The 17,157-nt window shown below is 42.5% G+C and overlaps 1 protein-coding gene across 5 annotated transcripts in view; it reads left to right on the forward strand.

Annotated features, from left to right (window-relative positions):
* sema6cb (semaphorin 6Cb) overlaps positions 1-17,157 on the forward strand; it is a 167,724-nt gene that overhangs the window by 105,783 nt on the left and 44,784 nt on the right. For all 5 annotated transcript variants that reach the window (XM_028579971.1, XM_028579970.1, XM_028579973.1 and 2 more), the window contains 8 exons: positions 327-383; positions 834-935; positions 8,649-8,739; positions 10,455-10,577; positions 12,570-12,658; positions 12,855-13,072; positions 14,533-14,664; positions 14,930-15,085. In XM_028579971.1, the coding sequence (XP_028435772.1) occupies positions 327-383; positions 834-935; positions 8,649-8,739; positions 10,455-10,577; positions 12,570-12,658; positions 12,855-13,072; positions 14,533-14,664; positions 14,930-15,085 (968 nt within the window). The remainder of the gene's footprint in view (positions 1-326; positions 384-833; positions 936-8,648; positions 8,740-10,454; positions 10,578-12,569; positions 12,659-12,854; positions 13,073-14,532; positions 14,665-14,929; positions 15,086-17,157) is intronic.

Below are 17,157 nucleotides of genomic sequence, written 5' to 3' on the forward strand. Positions count from 1 at the left end.
TGACTGCTCCTCATGTGGACAGTGAAGCAATGCAAACATCCTTTGCAGTCTTTTGATTCCAGTGTGTTTGTTCTCACAGATCCAGACTTATTTTGCAGAGTGATTTTTATCACTGAGGAACCACAATGTTTAGCTGCCCGCTGACGAGCTGCGCAGACATTACTAATATTTGTTTGTTTTTATTCCACGACGGTTTATTGAAGTTAATGAGATTTTCATCACAGCTGTCTCGTAATAGCACTTGAACGATTGGGAGCAACAAAAGCTGGGGTGGTGAGAAACAGCTTGTCTTTGAGCTGACAGTTGGCTGTCTGTTCATTTTTCAGAAACTGACTTGGAAGACGAAGGATGTGGAGAAGTGCACTGTGAGAGGCAAAAACAGCGTGAGTATTATCTTCCAGACACATCTTTCCCTCTCTCTCTCTGTTTTTGCCTTTTCATTTCTCCCTCCTTTCGCTCTCTTTCTTTGCATCTGCCATCATTTTCTGCACGGTGAAGATTTGTAACGAGCAACGGCGTGCAGGTAGCTTATCAGAATCAGTGGCACAACCATCAGTGGAGAACAGACTGGGGGTTTTTGGTAAAGCATTTTCCTCCCCAGAGCTACAGTGAAACCGTGTGTGTGTGTGTGTGTGTGTGTGTGTGTGTGTGTGTGTGTGTGTGTGTGTGTGTGTGTGTGTGTGTGTGTGTGTGTGTGTGTGTGTGTGTGTGTGTGAGAAATGCACTCTCTATCAGCTGCGAGTCCTGCTTTGATTCTGTCGTTGGTGTGCCAGTAGCCAACATGGATCTGGTTCCTATTGCACAATAACATCAAGCTGTTTTCCACCTTACAGGACGAATGTTACAACTATATCAAAGTGCTGGTGCCACGTAATGACGAGACGCTTTTCGCCTGCGGCACCAACGCCTTCAACCCCACCTGCCGTAACTATAAGGTAAGCTGCGTGCTCCCTTCCTGGCCTCAATTACAGATAAGAGGTCATGTTACATCACTGCTGATATGAGATGTGTGTGGGTGTATGCTGTTGCAGTTGTACCCCCATTATTTGAGTTGCTAATGGAAACAACAAACTGCAATCTAAGCTCGTAAGACGTTAGCGCCTCGCTGGCTTTTTGTGAAAGGGTCATTATCAGGGATATTATGTCATAAACGCACTTAAACACAGGTCACAGAGGCTCACACAGAGCAGATGTTTGACACATCTGTGAAAACCGCAAAATGCTGCATAAAGTCAGTGTTACACACTCAGACTGGGGCACATGCATCACAAGACATGCAACCCTCAGGGGGGGGTAAAATCTGATATAATTACTAATATTTGTTTTATTTATTTATTTATATATATATATATATATATATATATATATATATATATATATATATATATATATATATATATATATATTAGGGCTGTCAATCATAAAAAAAATTTACTAATTAATTGCACAATTTGCTGTAATTAATCGCGATTAATCGCGTTTTTAAATTGAGACTGAAGCTTGTAATAATGGATATTTAAATGCTAAATCACTTGTCTTTGCAAATATGAAGAAAAATCAAACAAGGAAAGGTTCTGCTAAATTCAGAATGTTTAATATCTTTCAGAACAACAGCAGCAACAATTTGGCTTATTTAGTCCTGCTGAAGGCTGCTGGAAACAGCTAGAAACTGTCTGACTTGAGAGCAGATTTTTGTCACCGTCCCCGGCTGCTGTCGCCTGCTCTCGTCTACTTTACAGGCGAGGCGCAGTTCATCTCCAACGAGCCGAGAGTTTAGTCGGCGGCAAGGCAGTCAGGACTCACCCGGAAATGGCGAGTGGAATGAGTGTGACTAGAGTCTCTCAAAATCTGACAAAAATCTTCTAAACTGACCTTTGTTGAGCTGAAATGAAGACAGATTCAGCAACTGCACGGCCTATTTCTCTCTTAAAATGTTTTCAGAAACACATTTCAGTGAACTATTTTAGTACAATATGAGATCGTATTCTGAACGGCCGCCATGACAGTCTGGCTCTCAATATCCGGAGAAAACAAACCCATGTGACGCGTTCGTCCAATCAGCTGCCGGTTTTCATTACTTGGGCAACAATACAGAGAAGCGCCACCTGCTGTTATGTAGACGTATTACATTTCTCAGCCGCCACATGAAGTAAACAAACACAGCTGCGTTAATTTTGTTAATTTTTTTTTTTTTAACGAGTTAAATATTAAAAAATTAACCCAAAAATTAACGCGTTAATTTTGACAGCCCTAATATATATAGCCATCCATACATTTTTGCGAGGATGGATAGTTTACAGTTGTGCAATAAAATTTACAAAAAATAACATTTAAACCTAAAGTGAGCAACTATTTTATATTAATGAACGTCCGTTGCATTCAAGCCATTGCCAAATGAGTTGCTACAAAGCTAATTAAGCCTATCTGCTCCACACAACTCTCTCTGTAGTTCTCAGTATGGCTGTGCTCAAAGGCTTGTGTCATGTGGACAGTGTCGTTGTCATTACTTAGAATACTTCAAGGGGTCGACAGAAACCACACACTATAGCTTTAAAGCCTATACAGTAGGACATTTGAACAGTAAATTTTACTTTAGGTAGTATTCATCATTAAAGAGAACCATGAATAAAAACACTAGTAAAATGGATAAAATGCTACTTGAGCTAAGAAAAAGTAAGGTCACATAAATGAATGATTTAAAAGAAAAAGTAAGGTCACATAAACGAATGATTTAAAAGACTCTGACTGCAGTGCAATTTTGTGTTGCACATGTACGGATACACTGAAACCGATACGGTCCATCTGTGATGGGCTATTAGAGCCCGAACAATAGATAAAATACTGTTAACACCAGTTGGAAAAAGACATCTGCTATGAAAAAACACCTAGACAAACACTGCTACAAGGACTGGTCATACCAGGTTGAATGCAGCATTTGTCAGCTGTAAAAGAAGTCTGGCAGCCAGCGCTTCAATATGTGTTTTCAATGATGATACAACAAACAGCTGTGAGTTCAAACTGTAGCTGCACAAGTGAAATTGACTGGAAAATAATTAAATGTATAAAAAGGGACGGTGTGAACAATCAAGTCAGACATGGACTAGACACAAAGCAGCCCTCCAAACAATCCGAGCACATACGTCTTTCACGTGGCCAGGTGACTTCAAACGCCTCATGTTGGTGGAATAATATGTTGGCTCAACAAGGCGGAGAGGAAATCTGTTGACAGAACACAAGATTTGCTGATGAAAGCAACAATACAACCGCTTCTTTCAATCCCCTGAAACAAGGATGCAGAGGGAGGAGATGAAATGAGGGGAAGAAAGTAAGAAGCAACAAGACGAGGGGGAAAAGAGAGCCGGGTCAAGAGACAAATCTGAGCCAGTAGACGAGTCTCTGGGCAGCACCTCGTCTCCGTGGTAATTCCGTTGTTCCAGTGATAAACACCAGCGCTGAGAGCCGGCGGCGATGTGAAGACATACTTTAGTAAAGGCGCGGATAGAGGTGGGCGAGATATCGTTTAGACGAGAATATCCAAATTTTTGTCTGGACGATATGCAAAATTGGGATATCGAATATTTCATAATTTGTACAATCCGACCCCCCAAACATGAAAAGAGCTGAAGGAAGTTAAAGAGACAACAAATAACGCACACTATAACCTTCTAAACAATTATATGTAGCGATTTTAATACAGAGTAGGGGTTTGTTTGACTGTATTTTTTTGTACAAAATCAAGATCGTAAGCTGCTACTAGTTCTTTCCTGTGCGTTATGACGTTCACTCATGTCAACAAAGATGGCGGCGCGCGATTGTGCAGCGGCTTTCCTCTCGGTGTATATTTATACAAGTACGTACAGCCACACTGAACTAATCAATACAGGACCACGATACAACACACTGAACTAATCAATACAGGACCACGATACAACACACTGAACTAATCAATACAGGAACACGATACAACACAGCCATTACGAGAGCCTTCCAGGCGGCTCATAGCATCCCGGAGGACATAGCCTGACCGAGCCCTCCAGGTTGTTGTCGGCGCTAGCACGCCGAGCTAGCTATCTACCGGCAGAATGAGAAAATAACTCCGGCACGACCAGAGGCGGAGGACTGCATTTTTGTGCACAATGAATGGAGTACCAACTGCAGGATCGTTGCCCAGTACGGCTCACCTGACCTGGAGCCCTGTCGGTAATATACTGACCATTTTATTTACTACGAAAACAGCACACTGCCGTCTACATAGCCCCCGATGCTAACGTTCGCAAAAGTTTGGTTCACTGCTAACCATAGTGAATAAACTACAGCACGATCACCTGGATACAGGGGACTTTAACAAGGTGTCCTTAAAGTCTGTTTCCCTCCAGCTTTCTCCCAGCATGTAGATTGTGTTACTAGAGGGAAGAACACACTAGACCATGTATACTCTAACATCAAAAAAGCACACAGAACTGCACCTCTCCCTCACCAAGGCCAGTCAGATCACATCCAACTCCTGATCCCGGCATAAGTCCCGGTCAGAAGGACTATACTGCCAAGTAGAAGGACTATCAGAACCTAGTCTGACCCGGCCCTGTCCCAGCTCCAGGACTGCTTCCAATAAGGACATGGTTGTGTGCAATATGTTACAGAACCGAGCCCTTTGTTTATTGTTATGATTTCATCTTGCTTGTACATTTTCCCAAGAGAACCACCAAAATAGCCTCCGAACAGGGCTTCTTTTAACTTCTAGAAGGATTTCAAAATATCGTCTGAATATTGATATCGAGATATTGAAAAAAAATATCGAGATATTAATTTTTGTCAATATCTCCCACCCCTAGGCACGGATATGTTTTTTTGCAAAAAGCAAAAGTCGAATAAAGCCCAGCATGACATTGCGGCGGAGCCTCAGAGGTGACATCACGGGTTTGGACAGTGATTCACAGCAGGCCATTAGAGGAGGAGGAGGAAGTACAAGTCGTACAGCACAGGCTGTAAATCTAACCGTGTGGGGGAGACTGAAATCCAAAGGGGCGCTGAATAACTCAGTCTTTACATTTTACTGGGTTTTTTCTCAGTGCACTGACCTGTGAACTAACAGAGTGGTCTACATCAAGGAGTCAGGGGGGTCCCAGGGTCTTCCTGTAACTTCATATTAGGTGTCCAGTAAACTTACAAAATAATTTTTAAGCTTTACAAAGTGAAAGGGGATTAACAGAGCAAAATACAAAAAAATAGCAAAATAAAAATGCGACCGTATAGATGTTATGTAAGTTTGTATTGTTGGCACTCAATACCTCGATAACCTCTGAATCTATTATGTAAAGTAAGTTTTGTCTGTGACATGAATAAACTTGTCGTAACCATCGCTGTAACTAATGCAAAGTTTTTCATTAAATTCCACCACCAACAATTAAACAGTTATGCATAAAGCCCATTTATTACTAAATTGAAATGGAAGCAATTAAATGTTCACAAGATAAAACATCAATACAGGAAAAAAAAAACTAATTTAGGAACAAAGCTAATGAAAGGAAATGGCATTTAAAAGCAAATTAAACAACAATAATAACATTAAATAAGCTCTGACAACTCGTAGCAGTTATGCCGCCTAGTTATGGCTGCTAAGCTGTGATTGGACAACCATTGTTTGGGGGAGGGGTTTAGTGGATTGGTCAAATTAACCAAAAGTGAATGTTTGATCATCATATTGAATTATTACCCTGAATGGTCTGGGGGGCTTATGAACAAAATACAGCATCTCCATAGACTGATAGTACCTGGAAAGTATTTTTCCAGGATCAAATAATGTCTCGGGTATCATAAAGAACCTGCCCTGTCTCATTGCTCAGCTACAGAGTATGTCCAAACAAAGGTTAGTACTCAGGGGTTACATGTTTAAAAGAACTGCATACCGACCTACATCTAATCATCATCCTCTCCCTGCCACAGAGTGGCTGATTTACACTAAACACCTCCACAAATTCTTTCTCTCACCGTCTCTGTGACCCTCCCCCTCCACTCGGCTTTTTCCCTAGCCTGGAAAATAAGAGTGCAAGAGATGACTATCCAGACAGCTGGGGAGAGAGGGAGGAAGTGTAAATCATATCAGGGAATCTGTCTCTGGGACTCCACGGAAAAACTGTGGAGGACAAGGGGATTGAGTGAGCGGTCTGTCTGTCTGTCTGTCTGTGTCTGTTTTTGTGTGTGTGTTGGTCAAATACATGAATGGAAGCCCAGCCATGTCCGCTTCACTGACCAGACTGCTGAGACAGCTGGTCCGTAGACAACGGAGAGGCTGTCTTCAACATGCGTTTGCAATACAACAAAACCTTGATGCGTCAGATCCATCTGTCTTCATCTGCTCGTTGGGGTAACCATCCATTGTTGAATCCTCAGTTCTCTCTGACTTCTAAGGTCTGTGTTTTTCTGTGATTAATAAACTGCCGTTTCACTTAAAATCATGTCACTCTGCAGGCGGGACGTTTGGTCACTGCTGTGGATTTCTAATCACATTAAAACCAAATTTAATTTATTTGAAAGAACAAATCTTGTGATTACTGATTAGAGACTGAATGATACTCTTGTTTACTTCTATTTCTATGGTCACAGTCCTGCTGATATTATTTCTATTATAGATATCTGTCTGTCTGTCTCTCTGTCTGTCTGTCTGCAATTAGCCTCCATGAACCTTGTCCGTATTGGCATTTGTCAAAGAAAACAGCCAACATAAAAAACCATAATAGATGTTTATTGATCAGAACGTTTACTTGTAAAAGCCAAACTGGAACACAAATAAAGTCTTTTGCCACTTGTGATTATAATCATATTTCTGTGAAAATCACTTGTCACCAAATCTAACAAACCAAAAGCTCAACTTTGATGCCCTACAGGAGGATCAAGTAAAAAGCAGCAAAGAATACAATGCATCCCACCAACAACACAAACCAGTGACTCAGTCAGAACAATAAAATGCCTTCACAGACGTGATAAGTAGGGCAGAGCTGTTGCATTGGATTGCATCTGAAGTTTTTTGTAAGGTTGTCTTGGGGCATTTATGCAGAGTTCACGTGGCAAAGTGCTGTAAGGTTCTGGATTGCTCATTGTCTCCTCCACTGGATAATTGTATTGTCACGTGTACACAGAGCAGCCATTAACCCTCTTGTCCTACTTGGAAATAAAAATCCAATTAATCCATGTCTACGCTGACATTTTCAGAAATAGACAGTGGCTCTTATGGCAGACTGAGATGGTTAGAAAAAACTGGAATCACTATTTAAGACATAATGCATTATTTAATAATCAAGCTATAGGCCCATATATGTAGATAACGTAACAAGTATTAAATCAAGAACAGTTAAAACAGCTGGTAAGAGGCTTAGCTAGTTTTTGTTGTGCAAATTGTAAAATCCTCTGAGACAAATTACAAACCCAAAATCACAGTTTTTACACCGAAAAGGGGTGTTTATGAACTCTCAAAAAGTCAAGCTCTAGCTCGGTTGTGCCAGAATTAGCTTTAAGCTAACTTAATACTAAACAAACAGGACAAGACACATGAAAAAATGATGTGCAGCAGTACATTTCGTACACAATAAAAACTAGAACGGCACTCACAGAGTGCAGAACTCCGCCATACCATGCCCTATCTCACAGTGTTACGAAGGTGAAAACATAATTTGTGTCTGCCCCGTGATTTGGATTCGCTCCTCTGGATTCTTGGCCCTTTCAACAAGTTTACTGAAAATCGGGCCAGTAGTGTTTCCACAATCGTGCTGACAGACCAACAAACCGAACCAAGAATAACAATGTTGATCATCTCTTTTTGATATAATCAACTGTATAAAAGTTCCATTAAATTGATTTTTTTTTTTTTTTTATCGCTCTGATTAGGTTGTGTAAGTGTTCCCATTAAGATGTCCACTCCGTTTGATCTTTGTATTCAGGGTTTGCAGCAAAGGTACACTATGAGGTCTGAAACAGAATAACAATAGAGCACCAATGCTTGTTCCTAAGGAGGTGACACAGCATCACGTAAACCAGGCCATGTGTTAATGTACTGTTAAAGGTGTGTGTGTGTGTGTGTGTGTGTGTGTGTGTGTGTGTGTGTGTGTGTGTGTGTGTGTGTGTGTGTGTGTGTGTGTGTGTGTGTGTGTGTGTGTGTGTCAGTCTTGTTGCTACAGAGGGTGTTGAATCCGCTGCGCACATACACACCGCTGGGTTTTGCTTATTGCTGTACCTGAGGTTTACAACCTTGTTAACAGCGTGGCAGAAAATAGCAGCTAAATATCTGCGGCTGAGTGATAAACTGTCCTCTCAGCTCGTGACAGCAGGACCTCCAACTTCACACACATCTTTTATGGTCCTGGCCCACATACAATACATCAAATAAAACTAATCTTTATGGTGCATGTGTTGCCTTTCATAATCACAGATTGAATTGTTGCATTCAGCCACAATTCCCACTGCATTAGAGACTTTTGTTTGTTGATCAATTTTGCATCCCGGGCAGCCTCGTGGGTTTTACGAGTTTAAACCGTAATGCTGTTTTCATGTTGTCACTCTGTCTTTTATAGCCGATTCTTCTATTGGGTCAGCTTTACAGTTCAGTAGATGGCCTTATAAAGTATTCCTTTGTCGCTGTGTCCTCTCTGACCTAGATGTCCACGCTGGAGCAGGAAGGGGAGGAGGTGGTGGGACAGGCTCGATGCCCCTTTGAGTCCCGCCAGTCCAACGTCGGCCTTTTTGCAGGTGAGTAAGGCCAGTGGCTGTAGAGCACGTGTCAAACTCAAGGCCCACGGGTCAAATGCGGCCCCTCGCATATTTTGATCTGGCCCGAATATCAACTTAGGTTCACAATCAATTTTAGCCGTCCTAGTTGTGTGCCAAATCATAAAGACGGGAAAGCTGTTTTCAAACTGCAATCACGCGACACTCAAAACCGAATTTAGTTGATTTGCCGACTTTGAAACTCAGAAATTCCAACAGATCCAGAGAGTTTACATATTCAAGCCTGTGGTGAAGTTTTTGAAATGGAATCGGAACGATTGTTTTGCTTGATTTGCTGAATTCTGTGATGGCTGAGGAACTTTGTTCCTGACTTTTTGTAGGGCTTTATGTCAACCAAAGTTTAAGTGAGGAAGTTATATGATACAGTCGAAGATATTTTACTTTTTCGAATAAATAAAAGCATGTTAATAAACTCTACATGTCTGGGCCTTGATATGATTGTAATTTTCCAGTGTGGCCCTTAGTGAAATAGAGTTTGACAGCCCTGCTGTAAAGACTGTCCTGTCATTGAAATGTCACAGGTTCAACTCCCATAGCTGCTGATCTGTGCCATTATTCTTTTCAAAGTGTCCTGAAAGTTCCAGTAATAGTGAGGCTGGGAGTAACGTGCTTCATATTGTGATTTTTGTTTTTTTATTAAACGGCCATTAGCGGAGGTAATATCAAGTTGTCACTGGTAAAATAATCAATGTACCTGACTGTGAATACATTTGCTCATTGAGAGAGGCTCTTCAGGCAATCAATGCTGCAAACTTTCATGCTTAAAAGTGTTATGTTTTTAAAGACCTTACCAAGTTTTGCAAAGTTTTGCTCATTAAATACAAATGTACACCTAAATATGTAACACAAAGATTTTCTAACTTTTTGCTTCCATTTATTTTTGCATGGGATGAAAATCAATCAGCAGATTTGCAAAACTTCAGTGAACATCAAGTCTGCATCAATTTTTGTCAGTTTAACATTATGTGGTAAAGTCCGACATTTCCTCATAATGTAACTTTGACTAGGGTTAATGCAGACTTGATGTTCACTGTCACAGCATTACTGAAGCAAGTTTCAAGACTATTGATTTTCATATTACACAGAAACCAATGGTTGCCTGGGTCTTTCTAAAGCACATCAGCATGGTTCGCAAAAATAGATGGCTTAAACATGTACATGTAGTTGAGTTTGCCCCCATCTCAGACGTGTGGAAAATTGTATCCGAGAATATAGAAATGAAAATATAATGATAGGCTAAACTACACGTTAACTACTACATCATTCCAAGTCTGTCTGAATGAGTGTAATTCAATAGAAGTGCACAACTCATCACAGGGTGTAATGGGAATTTGCCCCTTGATGGATTCTGATTTGTGGTCAGATTCTCTGTACTAATCATAGCAGAGAGAAGCTGATACTTTGTGAACATGTAGGGGTCAAGTTCATTGGACAGTGAAAAGGGAGCCAGACCTGCACTTCATCTTGCCAGGTTTCCACTGACATTTATGCAAAGTTCACACAGGGTGTTCTTAAAAGTGGCACATTCTCCTGCGTCTATTATCCTCTGCCTCTCCTTAAAGGGCAATACAAGTCCCCTGTGACCAATAAGACAACTTGAAAGAGCGCAGGTTATTATTAAGAATTGTCGTCCCTGACAACGTATCTCAATTGCTTTTATTTCCTCTTTTTCTCAGGTGGTGATTTCTACTCGGCCACCATGACAGACTTCCTGGCGAGCGATGCCGTGATTTACAGAAGCCTGGGAGAAAGTAGCCCTGTTCTGCGTACAGTCAAGTATGACTCCAAATGGCTGCGAGGTGAGCACCCAGCACCTTAAAGTGTAATATTTAGCACATTAACGTACAGCTGTATGTTATTGGTGTTGAGTTGTGGAAATGGAAGACATGTCAACAACTATGGCTACATTTACATTGCTACGTTTTGGTTAAAAAAACAAATATCTTTTGCTCCGTTTAAACCTTGCATTCACACTTCTCTGGAGTTTCAGAGCCCCTAACCTGCAGAAATCTGAAAACACCTCTGACTCCATTTTGGTTTGGAATCTGCAGTTTTGTTGCCGTCTCAACGGCCGCAAATGGAGACCTTTGGCAACACTGGCGCTATTGTTTCACCACTGATTGGGTCATGGCGTCTCGTCTCTGAGACTAATGCTGCGTTCCAGGCAACCCGTAACTCGTGTTTTCACAACCTTCTTACCGTGAAAGTGCCCTGGAACGGCGGTCAAACCCGTAACTTACTACCCGTGAACTTCCACCAGATCGTTGTACTCCCAGTTCCAGTTTTTGACGTCCCACACACAAGCAACAATGGCGACCCCTGTTGATGCTGTACAGACGCCGGTGATTAGCGGTGGAAATAGAATTAAATAGACAGAAATAGGCAACTTAAAGTAAATGAAGCCCAAAATATGTTACGTTAGGTAGCCGCTAGCTAACGCTAGCTAGGAGGGTTTGTTGTGACTTTGCCTGGAACGCTACCAAATCGTGAGTTGTGACTTGAAGTTGTAACTTGCGGGCTAAAAATTGTCTGGAACACAGTATAAGCTACTAACGTTACCATGGCAACTACCAGCAACAGGCGGAGTATACATCCTCCGGTTTACCCCGGCACGTGCATGCCCAATATACGAGAATGTTGATGAGATATGTAGTTTGGGCGTGTTAGTTTATACGGAGATTAGTTCTTCTACTGGAGCTAAAAACATTTGTGTGCACGGAGATCCCTTTTGGCTCAAAACTCTGCTTAAAAACCCAAAACGTAGCGATGTAAATGTAGCCTAAAGTTGGTTCCTTTTTTGAATCAGATATTCCAAGTCTGCAAAATGCCTGGGCTCAGAGGATAACAAATCTCTATTTAATCCCTCTGTGCCCTTTCTGTAGTAAACATCCAGGTAGTAGGCTTCTCATTTCTAGCCGCCGCTCACTGTTACGGATTATGCCAGCTGTAAATGATTAACATTAATTCCACAAGTAACTTGGCTCGTGTCTAGTTTGTTTTCTGCAAGCTGGTGTCTGTGCTCGGCCAACGATGCATCGCTCTCTAACACCCCTGTCAAACAATCTGATGACTTTAAGTCGTCAGAATCTCCCAGTGAAAGTATTATGTGCGGCTGTAACTAAGGATTACTTTCATTATCTAGTAATTGGCCAATTATTTTCTTGATTAATCGATTGTCACCACAGGAGAGATACCTTCCTGGTCGTCCTCATTAAAAGGAGCATGTAGTGTTGTTTAACGGCCGTCCAGATCCTGAAGAATTGTTGTGTTGTCTCTTTCAGTATGTATTTAATTCCCCCTAATTTTAAGGCACTAATAATGTCTTTTATCCGTTATGTGAAGCCACGGGAGATTATTGCTTCCAGCAGACCTAAAATAAGCATTTAAGTCCTTAGTTACTTAGAAATGTTAGAATCTGAACCAAAATAAATTTAATTTAACGATTTGCACGGATTCAGATTCAATACTATATTCAGATTCTATAAATGCTGTTGAACTTCATCCTTATAAATAACTGCATTTCTGACTTGAGCTTAGTTTTTTTTTTTTTTATCAGCACTGATCCAGGACCAGCTCTGCTATTTCAATACAATGAATGTGATCTCTGTGATTGTGAGTTTGTTTCTCCGTATCTTTCGGTCCTTACATTCATATTTGCCATTTTCCAAATTGAGCATTTGTGTTTACCAGCTCCCCTCCCAGCTTGCTCACTATGCAAATGTCATGCTGGAAAATAAGACTTCACAGCCACCGTGTTTGACACACACTTCTCTTTTTTTTGTCTCCCAAAGAGCCCCATTTCCTCCACGCTATTGAGTACGGGAACTACGTGTACTTCTTCTTCAGCGAGATCGCAGTGGAGTACACCACTCTTGGCAAGGTGAGGGACTCATTTCAGCCAGACTTGTGGTTTGTGGTGTCTGTACTTTTGTCTCGAGTGGAATGAAGTCAAACAACATCACTTTCCATGCACAATAGTTTTTAACGTCTGCTCAATATTCCATGTTGGCAAACATGATTTATGAATGAGAGTCGTCACCTGTAAGGGATCCTCCCTTCCTGCTGTCTCCCCTCAGGTGGTTTTCTCCAGAGTCGCACGTGTCTGTAAGAATGACAACGGCGGTTCGCCGAGGGTGCTGGAACGTTACTGGACTTCGTTCCTCAAAGCACGGCTGAACTGCTCCGTCCCAGGCGACTCCTTTTTCTACTTTGATGTCCTGCAGTCGCTGACAAACGTGTTGCAGATCAACCACCGGCCGGCCGTGCTCGGCGTCTTCACCACACAGGCAAACAGGTTGGGATCAAGCTGTGGTGTGTGTCTGGGTTTATGTAAAACAAAAAATGTGCAGGGGAGTGTGTTCAAACTAAAACAAGTTCTGTTCTTTAAGAAAGGAAAAAACTTTTTTAAAACTGCTTTTTACACTGCATTCTTTACCTCAGGGCTATAATGTACAATTGAGTCTGCGCTTCTTCTAGCCCTGGGTTAAGTGTCAGTTTGAACATGTAACTAATACCATTTTAGAATGATGTTACGTACAGTAATTTCCATTAGCCCCCTTTCAACTGTAACCGTTAAGCCCCAAGTTTAGTAGTTTTACTCCATTCTCCTAACCATGCTCCAGAGCAGGGCCAGCAAGTTCTAAGCTAAAGTCAAGGTTAGCCCACCTGGAATGTGGTTAATTTAATAAGAAGAAGAAGAACTTAATAATTTATACTTTATTAATCCCACAAGGGGAAATTACAATGTTGTTATTACACACATTACACACACATGCTCAGTACCTATACATGCACTAATGGAGAGATGTCAGAGTGAAGCGTGTTTTACAGTATCCGCAGCCAAGCTGGCGCGTGCATATGTGACATCATGAAATCGCCATGACTATTTATACCCGCGCTGGTGGTCGCGACACTAGTTGCAGTCTTCTCCTGAACAGCGGTGGCGCTCATGAGCAAAGGCTACCGACGTTGCTCTTTCTACGGACTAGAAGAAGAAGAAAAAGGTAAACAACGGCAGAACTGGCAGCAGCATTGCCGTGAATGCTTCGATTTGATTTGATGACCTACTTGGTCGGATCAAGCCTGTCATTCACCATAAAAGAACTCCTCTTAACCCAGTAAGTTTACAAGAGAGTCTTGGCATCCGGTTTTCGGCGAACTCGTTCAGGCTTCCTGTTTCCTCTTTGTCGCGCGCCACAGGAAAAAAAAAGAGCCGTGCACGACCTCTGCTCGTGCGCCATAAATCCGGGCGCGGCAGCAGGATATTGCGTCATTTTGACATCACAATGGCGCGCACCACCTTGGATGCGGCTAGTATACCATACATTTGAGGGGGCTGCCCATGGAAAGGCACACCAAGCAGTTGGGGGTTCGGTGCCTTGCTCAAGAGCTTGCTCAAGACCTTGGTGTCCACCACCATACTTTGATCCGTATGGGGACTTGAACCAGCGACCCTCCAGTTCTCAACCAACTCCCTACTGACTGAGCTACTGCCACCCCCACTACTTACTTACTTCCCTTAACAAGGTTTTACAAACAATGAAACCATTTAAGGCAAACTGTAGAAGAGAAGGCATGACAAAAAATCACAGGATAAATAAATTAGTATTTTCATGTACATGTGTCTAACCGTCAGTATAAGCTGAGCTCTCCTTATTAAAGACAAAGGTTGTGCCAGACTTGGACGAGGTGCTGAATTCCAGCCCTTTGTCTCGCTCTGTCTAATCTCGTCTTCCCTTGTGGTCCCTTCAACAGCATCACCGGCTCAGCTGTCTGTGCGTTCTACATGGACGACATAGAGAAGGCCTTCAGTGGCAAATTCAAAGAGCAGAGGAACAGTGAGACAGCGTGGACACCTGTTCTGGAGGAACAAGTTCCCAAACCAAGGTAAGAAACATATCTTTAAATAACAAACTGTCACTTTCCAAGAACATGTTTTTCTGCATTTCACAATGGAGGTTTTTGCAGCTGCTGCTGTTATTGTTCTGCAGAGACCTCCAAACAAAAGAAGAAGCAGTCACACAAGACACCTGGTTTCCCCCCCTGCTCGTCCCCAAAACCAAACAGCTGCCAGCGTGTTTTACATCTGTACTCATGGAACTGAATTCACTCCTGATGGGGTTTGTTTTTTGTCTTTTCTGCTGTTGTACAGGCCGGGATGCTGCGCCGGGGAGGGCTCAGCAGCTGCCTACAAGTCGTCCACCAACTTCCCCGACGACACCCTGACTTTTATCAAGTCTTACCCGCTCATGGACGAGTCAGTCCCCTCAGTCAACGACAGGCCCTACTTCACCCGGACCACCAGCAGGTATGGGATTTGTTTAAAAGGCACACTGTAGGTTAGCCTGGTCCTACCAGACTCTGGTCCATTTCATATGTACAGAGAGTCTGGCCGCTCTCCATTGACAAGTGTTAACTTCCTTGAAGGCGGGTACTCTGTTGAAGTTTGAAACTATTGGATCTGCCCAGAGCCAATCTGGATCTGCCATAACCAATCGCTAACGTTTGGTCGTGACGTCGGCTTAGCATTGCTAGCGTTAGCCTTAGCCAACTCCTTCACCACTAACGGAGCGAGCTGGAAAATCTAACTTTTCCCGAACCCCGTGGGGAGGAGGGCCACGACATCATGGCCACCAACACAACTCGGCAAAGATTGTTCTTGCTCGGGCTTTAACTTCTGGATATTCGGCAGCGTTGCCACAACGGACCGAATGGCTTCACTCGCATCTTTCTCCGCCGCCATTACAGAACAACAACTCAAACTAGTACACAACCTCAACGTCATCGTTCTCAGCCACTCCGTCTGTTCGCTGATTGGACCGCCAAAGAAAAAAAGAATTGATCGGAAGTACGTAGGAGGGCGGAGCCAGGCTAATTGTAGGTCACCTGCACTCATTTTATCACCAGACCTTCGATGGGTAGCATTTATATACAAACAGCACGGGAAGAGCCCACCAAGAGGACGCCAACACTTCCCCCCACATCCACACAAATCTAGTTCTGTGTTTATTCCTAATTAAAAATGACTCGCATGTGGTTTTGAAACATTTAACAGAAAATTAATCCGTGGAAATTTTGATGAGTGGCTTAATCAGACACGCACATAATGAAGTTAATTAAAAGTTCCGTATTTTTTAAATATATAGGGCTTACAACTAACAATTGTTTTAATCATCAATTAGCTAACAATTATTTTCTGTTTTAATAGATTATTTTGTCTATTAAACTTGAGAATGTATTTTAGAAATGGCTGTCAGTTTCCAAAGCCCGAGGTGTTGTTTCAAATGGCTTGTTTTTGCCAGATGATGTCATTTAAAGATTAATTTCTGCTGATCATCTGAACAAATTGTTTCAGAAGCAAAAGTATACTCGCATCCATTTCTGAGTTTGAAAACTGCAACATTTTGCAGCTTTAATTCCTCACGTTATCATATTCACAATCCGACATCTGTTCTTCCAAATGTTATTGATGTAAAACGGGCCTCTGAGAGAAAATACCAGGATCTCTTCTTTAATGGTTAGTGTGTGGGTATTATTTTCTATAGCAACATCATTTACCGGCAGTGATTGGTATCGATGAGTGAGCTCAGGTGGAACACACAACCTTTTTCCTCATTAAAACCCATCGGATTTATTCAACGCTCGATCTCAGCCCACATCAAAGACGAGCCGCACGGAGAGGGGTCTTCCTTGGGCACTGACCAACCTGCAGACCGAGGAAGGTGTCTGTGTGTGTGTGTGTGTGTGTGTGTGTGTGTGTGTGTGTGTGTGTGGTAACGTCTGTGTGATGTGTTGACATTTGAGAATCCACCGATATCAGACGATGATGGGGTGAATGTTGTCACAAATCTTTCAGACCGTACCACATAAACTTCATGGAGGACATGGCTGTACACACAGCTGATGCATATCACAGATTCAGACACACACACACACACACAGCATACAGGAGCCTCCTCCATGCCTCCTGAAGCTGAGCCAGGCTGACAGCCAGCCAGACACTGCAACGGCTCCACACGTGGGAAACATGCGCCGCTTCACATCTGGCGCCAAAAACATCACATCTGCCTCGCCTCTCCCCAGAGAGGAGCTGGATAAATGAAATCTAACCAGAAGTACATCATGCAGTCATTGCGGGGACGTGCCAGTCGAGTCCATGGGGGTAAACACACCAGCCTCCGTGGGTCCATCTGGGAGGGTGAGGGTGTCCTTTACAGAAGCATCTAGAAGGGATGAGATGCCAAGAAAAATACTGGGGTTATTAGAGGAAGTTTGTTGTTTGGGAAAGCGCGAGCAGAGGAAATGAATGCGTAAAGTTCATCCCTCTGTCAACAACCACTGGACTCAGATGCCCTTCAGCACGGCTCTTAATCCTCAACT

The sequence above is a fragment of the Perca flavescens genome, chromosome 6 (assembly GCF_004354835.1).
Source record: "Perca flavescens isolate YP-PL-M2 chromosome 6, PFLA_1.0, whole genome shotgun sequence".
Taxonomy (NCBI): Eukaryota; Metazoa; Chordata; class Actinopteri; order Perciformes; family Percidae; genus Perca; species Perca flavescens.